General features: G+C 48.4%; 1 protein-coding gene across 1 annotated transcript in view; it reads left to right on the top strand.

Annotated features, from left to right (window-relative positions):
• The window catches only part of Wdr66 (WD repeat domain 66), a 66,691-nt gene that overhangs the window by 1,201 nt on the left and 57,898 nt on the right, over window positions 1–7,592 (top strand). The window contains exons 2-3 of the mRNA XM_021187174.2: window positions 5,152–5,289; window positions 7,018–7,127. Of these exons, the coding sequence (XP_021042833.2) occupies window positions 5,152–5,289; window positions 7,018–7,127 (248 nt within the window). The remainder of the gene's footprint in view (window positions 1–5,151; window positions 5,290–7,017; window positions 7,128–7,592) is intronic.

The following is a 7,592-nucleotide window of genomic DNA, read 5'->3' on the forward strand; positions in this document are numbered from 1 at the left end:
CCCCCCCCCCCAAAAAAAAAGAGCTGTGTGTGTGTGTGTGTGTGTGTGTTCATAGTGGAGGGTAGTGGGGGGAGGGAGGAGGGGGAGTGGCACACCCATGTGCTCGACTTGGAACTTGATGGTGACATCTGGGTTCAATAGCACTGCTCTTGGCAGGCCGGAAATTCCCTGCATCGTTTGACTGTTGCACACCAGCCACGTCCCTTTCTCTTCCTTTCCCACCCTTAGTCCCTCTTCCTCCTCCTCTTCCTCTCTCCTATCTTCCTCCCTTTACCCTCTTGCGTCTTAGAACACCACTGGATGTTTCTCCTTCACTTCCCCACGTCCTCCCCTCCCTCGCCTCTCCTCGGGGAGGAGAAGCTTTAAGAACTCCCCAAACCCCAGTCAGAAGATGAGAAAGCTCTGGCCTTCCCTGGAAATTCGCCCCTCTCGAGGCTCCTGTCATGTCTCCCCGGGAGGCACCATCTGTGAGTTCCAGAAACATTGTCATTTACCCAGAGAAGGAAGAAGAGGCCCCTCCCCCACCAACTCCTTCCCCATCTGCCGCTTTCCAGAAATGTGTTGGTCGGGATTCATTTCTTGCCTTTTGGTTCGTTTCCTCCAACCCCCACACACTTCACCCCCACACACTTTCTTTTCGCGAGGACGCGCCTGCCTTTGGAAGAGTGATTCTATATAGAGAGTCTAGTTTGACACAGAATGAGCTTTTGAACTCAGCTCACAGTAGATTCTGCTGAGTTTGTTGTTGTTTGTTTGTTTGTTTCTGTTTTATTTTGAGAAGGATTTGCTATGTAGCCCGGGCTGGCCTGGAAGTTACAACTCTCGGAACCGCAACCCCCAGAATTAAAGAAAAGTTGTACAAGGTTCAGAGACTTCTACCACTCACTGCCAGCTTTGTTTTTATTTTAAAAATCTGGAGTGCTTTTACTTGTGAGGGTCAGGCAGGTGCTACAGTGTGAAAGTCAGAGGACAACTTTCCGAAGTCAGTTTCCCCTTCACTGCGCAGGCGTGGGAGCAAGACCCTGCCACACCGAGCCAGTCTTGCCCAGGTCACACTTTTATTTTGTTTGAGACAGTGGCCTCTCCCTGAGCCCGAAGCTCCTTCATTCCCTTTAGACTGGCTGGCCTCCGGGATCTCCCACCTCCAGTTCTTAGGTGGGGCGTCTTAGTCAGTGTCCAGTTGCCATCAAGAGGCTCCATGATGACCACCACGCTAACGCTTGTAAAATACAAAGAGCATCTTGCTGGGGGCTTGCATACAGTTTCAGAGGGTCACTCTGTGACCAGGAAGGGGGGCGGACTGCTGGAGCTAGGAGCTTACATCCTTATCTATCTGCAGGTAGCAAGGAGAGGGAGGGAGAGAGAGAGAGAGGGAGGGAGAGAGAGAGAGAGAGAGAGAGAGAGAGAGAGAGAGAGAGAGAGAGACTTGCTTTAGCTTTTTTTTGTTGTTGTTTTTCAAGACAGGGTTTCCCTGTGTAGCCCTGACTGTCCTGGAACTCACTTTGTAGACCAGGCTGGCCCCGAACTCAGAAATCCGCCTGCCTCTGCCTCCCGAGTGCGTGCGCCACCACGCCTGGCTCTTGCTTTAGCTTTTTAAACCTCAAACCTCATCCTCAGTGACACACTGCTTCCAAGGAGGCCACACCCACTAATCCTCCCCTAAACAGTCTGTCAACTTTGGACTAAGCAAGGAAGGAAATATATGGACTTGTGGGGGCCATTCTTTTCCAAACCACCACGTCACGTCAGTATTACAAATAAGTCTGCCATGTCTGCGTAGTTTTTCTTTTCTTTTCTTTTCTTTTCTTTTCTTTTCTTTTCTTTTCTTTTCTTTTCTTTTCTTCCTTTCTTTCTTTCTTTGTTTCTTTCTTTCTTTCTTTCTTTTTCTTTTTTCTTTTCTTTTTTTTTCAGACAGGGTTTCACTGTTTAACCCTGGCCAGGCTTGAACTCACCCTGTAGACCAGGCTAACCTTGAACTCACAGAGACCTGCATGCCTCTGTCTCCCAGATGCTGGGACTAAAGGTGTGTGTGCCACTGGGGCCTGCAATACCTAGATTTTTAAATGGGTTCTGGGGATCTGAACTCGGGTCCTGATCAGTCAGCTCTTTCCTGCTCTCCCTGTCTGTCTGTCTGTCTGTCTGTCCGTCTGTCCATCCACCCACCCACCCACCCACCCACCCACCTACCCACCTACCCACCTACCTACCTACCTACCTACCTACCTATCACTTAAAGACCACTGAGATATCCCGCATTTCTGCAAAATGGGAAAAGCTGACTAGGCACTGGAAGCTCTCTGTATCAATACATCACTTCACGATCTCAGGTCTAATTAGGGCGCCTCTAGTGGCCACCTGTGGTACTTTGGGCTCCTTTCTCCCTCTCACTAAAGATGCTCTGGTGTCCCTCCCACACCCACTCTGTGTCCTCTCATCCTCCCCTTTGGGTCCACGGTCTTAGTCCAGCAGCCTTAGGGAACTCTCGGCGCCGATGGTGAGCAGGTTTCACCGTGGAGTCTGCTCCTGTCAGAAATTGCTCGTGAGGAGGATGGTATGCAGGCAAACGTGGTCCTGGCGACTCAGCTTTCATCTTTTAAAAAAGATTTATTTACTTTATGTATATGAGCACACCATTGCTCTCTTCAGACACACCAGAAGAGGGCATCAGAAGACCCCATTACAGATGGTTGTGAGCCACCATGTGGTTGCTGGGATTTGAACTCAGGACCTCTGGAAGATCAGCCAGTGCTCTTAACCACTGAGCCATCTCTCCAGCCCTCCCCCCCCTCTTTTTTTTTTTTTTTTTAAGATTTATTTATTTATTATATGTAAGTACACTGTAACTGTCTCCAGACACTCCAGAAGAGGGAGTCAGATCTTGTTAAGGATGGTTGTGAGCCACCATGTGGTTGCTGGGATTTGAACTCTGCACCTTTGGAAGAGCAGTTGGGTGCTCTTACCCATGGAGCCATCTCACCAGCCCTTTTTTTTTTTTTTTTTTTGGTTTTTTTGAGACAGGGTTTCTCTGTATAGCCCTGGCTGTCCTGGAACTCACTTGTAGACCAGGCTGGCCTTGAACTCAGAAATCTGCCTGCCTCTGCCTCCCAATTAAAGGCGTGCTGGAATTAATTCTGCTGGAATTAAAGGCGTGCGCCACCATGCCCAGCTCCTTTTTTTTTTTTTTTTTTAATTTAAAAACAAAACAAAAACAAAAAACCCAAACTGGTTCTCATATACCCCAGGCTAATCTCAAACGTTCTGTGTAGCCGAGGCCACCCCTCGATTGCTGGCCTCCACAGGCCTGCACCCTGCCATGCCTGGATGGAGTCTTTCCTTTCTTGTGACTAATTTTAAAACAATGAGATGAAATCTAAGATGAACGCGATGATCCTTTTAGGAATCGCAAGTCTCCAGAGGAGCAGTTTCATTTGTATAAATCGGAGCTTTAGAACCAAGCCAAAAGATTAAGTAATTCCGTTCCTAGAAGGTTCAGCCTGAGACAGCCATGATTCCACAGTCCCAGTATTTCTGCCCACGCAACCCGAGATCTAAAGGGAGGCATAAATTCCAGAGTGCAGGCTGATGGGAACAGGAAGGTTGAGAGAGAGAGAGAGAGAGAGAGAGAGAGAGAGAGAGAGAGAGAGAGAGAGAGAGAGCACACCATACCATTACCTGCCTTGTCTGTCTTGGGAAGAAATGCAAGTGTTTCCATTAATCCTTCCTAAATATCATTCCAAGAGAAGACAGCTTAGTGCTATATTTTAATATAAATCATTATCTTCAGAAGTTTATCATTCAACCATCACCATTTCCAACCCAATGCTGCGTTTCATTGATCGGGTTTTGGGTGAGAGAGAGCAGCTTCAGGCTCACGGAAATTTTGAGTGCACAGTACCTAGAGTTTCCACGGATCCCTTGGTGCCACCACCTCCAAATTCCTCTTTGATTACCGGCTTGCGTTGTGTGGTATTTACCACACACTTTACCAGCACTGATATGCCAAAGTTAATGCTAATATGAACAGACAAGGTATATCAAACATTGATATGTCACTCTGGTGTCACGGTAATTTCACCCTCTCCAAGATGTCTTAGCTTATCACATCATAACATTGCTCCCTAAAGGGTAGGCTTACTTGGTGTGTGGTGCTGGTATTGAACCCGGGGCCTTGCTCATGATAGGCAAGAACTCTAGAGCTGAGCTAAAGTTCCAGCCAAGGGACTTTGCATAGAGAAGCTTTGGGGAAAAGCAGCTGCAATAACAACATCAAAAAACACTGAGCCAGCCGGGCGTGGTGGGCACGTCTTCAATCCCAGCACTCGGGAGGCAGAGGCAGGCGGATTTCTGAGTTCAAGGCCAGCCTGGTCGACAGAGTGAGTTCCAGGACAACCAGGGCTACACAGAGAAACTCTGTCTCGAAAAAACCAAAACCAACCAAACAAAACCACGAAGCAGAGGAAGAGGCAGATTCATTCGGGCCGATGCTTGCCTTTCCCATAAGCTTGCTTAGTGAATTTTAGCAAATCTCTGTCCCGTGTTTTCAAGAAGTAAGGAATTTGTCACATCTGGTGCTCAGACTATATTAGCACCAAGTGGGACTTCAGGCCTGGGAAGTGGGAGAACAGAAAAGGTGTTTTACGATGCAAAAGACCCTCCCTAACCTTTCCATGTCCGATCTCTCCCTCCGTTTTTTTTTTATTTTATTTTATTTTATTTTATTTTATTTTATTTTATTTTATTGTTTTGGTTTTTCTAGACAGGGTTTCTCTGTATAGCCCTGACTGTCCTGGAACTCACTCTGTAGACCAGGATGGCCTTGAACTCAGAAATCCACCTGCCTCTGCCTCCCAAGCGCTAGGATTAAAGGTGTGCGCCACCACTGTCTAGCCCATTTTTAATTTTTAATTTTTAATCTTGTTATAGAAAAAATGGGACTGTCAGGAGGGTTGGGGGGTAAAGAGCCACCCTTTCGTTATGTAGTGAGTCTGCAGTCAACCTGGGTGACATTCAACCATGTTTGGAACCAAATGGTTCTTTTCCTGGCGCTGTCAGAATGGTTCTCCTCTGGGGACAGGCCGGTTGGGGGCTCTTGGGAGTCACAGCTCTGGGCTCAGCAAGTCATGGCTCCCTGTGTTTGTCTTTATCCCCCAGAGCATGACCTGGTCCTTTGGATGGAACAGTTCCCTCCCTGTCTACTACATGCGGGAAGACAGGAGAATCATTCTCTACATCTGTGCTCATACCGCCGTCATGTATGACGTCTTCAGGAACACCCAGTACCATCTGCAGGTATGCAGGCTTTATGTCCCGGAGAGCAAGACCATGTCTTTGTTTGTTTGTTAAGCTAGGGACTCACGGGCTGGAGAGATGGCTCAGTGGTTAAGAGCACTGGCTGCTCTTCCAAAGATCCTGAGTTCAATTCCCAGCAACTACATGGTAGCTCACAGCCATCTGTAATGGGGTCCAATGGCCCTCTTCAGGTGTGTCTGGAGACAGTGACAGTGTACTCACATACATAAAATAAATAAACCTTAAAAAAAAAAAAAGATAGGGACTCAGATTTGGTGTCCAGACTAGCTCTGAGCTCTCAAACTTTTGACTCTAACCTCTGAAGTGGCAGAGATAGCAGGCATGTGCCACCACGCCAGGCTGGAAAAAAGAAGCCTCTAACTTGTGTATAGACTTTGCCTTGGATCCCAGGTTGGCTTCTGTGCCTCGCTGTCATATTGGTTGGCGTTTCCTTTTCCAGCACTTTCTCCCTGTGGATACAGATGTTAGGAGCAGTGAGGTGGCCCAGGCTGCAGACACGAAGCCCCAATGGCCTGGGTTTGATTCCCCAGGACCCACATTGTGGAAGGAAAGAGGGAGGAACTCCTGTAGGTGGTCCTCTGATCTCCACATGTGTGCTGTGGCAGGGGAGTGTGTGCCTTCTCTATCACACACACACACACACGCACGCACACACACACACAGAGAAAGAGAGAGAGAGAGAGAGAGAGACGAATGTGATAAACAAAAAGAAAAATTAAAAACTGTGTAAGAAACATGTCCTCTATGAGTCTAATACCCACTAGGAAACACTAGTTGATACTAATTTTGTCGCTTCAAGAATTAGAAACATCAGACTGGGCATGGTGGCGCACGCCTTTAATCCCAGCACTTGGGAGGCAGAGGCAGGTGGATTTCTGAGTTCGATGGCCAGCCTGGTCTACAGAGTGAGTTCGTGAGTTCCAGGATAGCCAGGGCTATACAGAGAAACCCTGACTTGAAAGAGAAAGAGAGAGAGAGAGAGAGAGAGAGAGAGAGAGAGAGAGAGAGAGAGAGAGGCAGAGAAGGGGACCAGAAGGTGAAGGAAGGCATGCTAAGGAAGTCGCGATGAGAGGCACCATAGATTGGCTGAGCAGGAACAGAGAAAAACGTCCTGTTTCCGCTGAGACCTGAAGAATGAGAAAATGAGCCAACAGGACTGTCTGGAGAACCTTCCAGACAGAAGCCTTGTGTGTGAGGGCCAGAGAAGAGGCCACTGTGACTGGTAAAGAGTTAGACGGCTGGAGGGGCTAAGGAGGGAGTGACGGAAAAATGACCACCATGTCCTGCAAGAGTGCTCCCATCTCTGTGTACGTTTCTAGAAGATTCTTCTGTTGTATGGGGAAATGACAACTGGTCTAGATAACACTGAGCCACAGAACTGTTCAGCCATCCAAGGAGAGCAGTGTTTGTGGAGGACAAAGCTGGCAGGGAGTTCAGAGGTCCTGGTTGGGTTGGGTAATAGCCTCCATCACTAGGGAGAACCACGACTTCTTCAAGTTTGCGGAGGAAGAGAGAACTTGGGAGTCCCACACACACACACCCCCACCCCATCAGGAGATGAAGAACCTCTGTGTGGGCCTGTAGAAGCCACATTGCAGGCAGGCAAGCTTTGGAAGGAGCTCAAGGGTCCATGGACTCAGGCCTTCCTTGGGTCCACACTGGGCCCCGTCTTTATTATTTCTAAGTACATGCTGTTCATCTCTGCAGGGACACCCTAACATCATCTCTTGCCTCTGCGTCAGTGAAGACAGGCGATGGATTGCCACCGCAGACGAAGGACCAGACTGCCTCATAATTATATGGGATGCCTTCACGGGGTAGGTGGGCTCACTCTCAGAGGTGCCGCCCCTGTGGCCAGGAAAGGGCTAAACTGGGATACCTGGTTTGTTGGTGGCCCAGAGTAGACCGGACTGAGGGAGAGTCACAGTAACCCCAGCTTAGGGAAGTCTGGAGCATTTGCTGGACGTCAAATCTGTCACAACAGGAACCTTATTTTTGCATCAGATTTTCACTGACGTTCTTCTTTCTTTTAAGACAGGGTCCTCTGCAGCCTCCTCCTGTAACCAAATGCCCTCTTTCATAGTCGACCGGAATCCTGTCTCTCCGTTATGTGTGTGTGTAGTTTTATATTTAATCAGCTAATTAGTGTGTGTGTGTGTGTGTGTGTGTGTATGTGTGTATGTGTGACTATACGTGTGAACTCATAGAGATCTGCCTGCCTCTGCCTCTTGAGTGCTGGGACTAAAGGTGTGGGCCACCACCCACCGTCCACAGCCCAGCTA

This window comes from Mus pahari, chromosome 23 (genome assembly GCF_900095145.1).
Source record: "Mus pahari chromosome 23, PAHARI_EIJ_v1.1, whole genome shotgun sequence".
Taxonomy (NCBI): domain Eukaryota; kingdom Metazoa; phylum Chordata; class Mammalia; order Rodentia; family Muridae; genus Mus; species Mus pahari.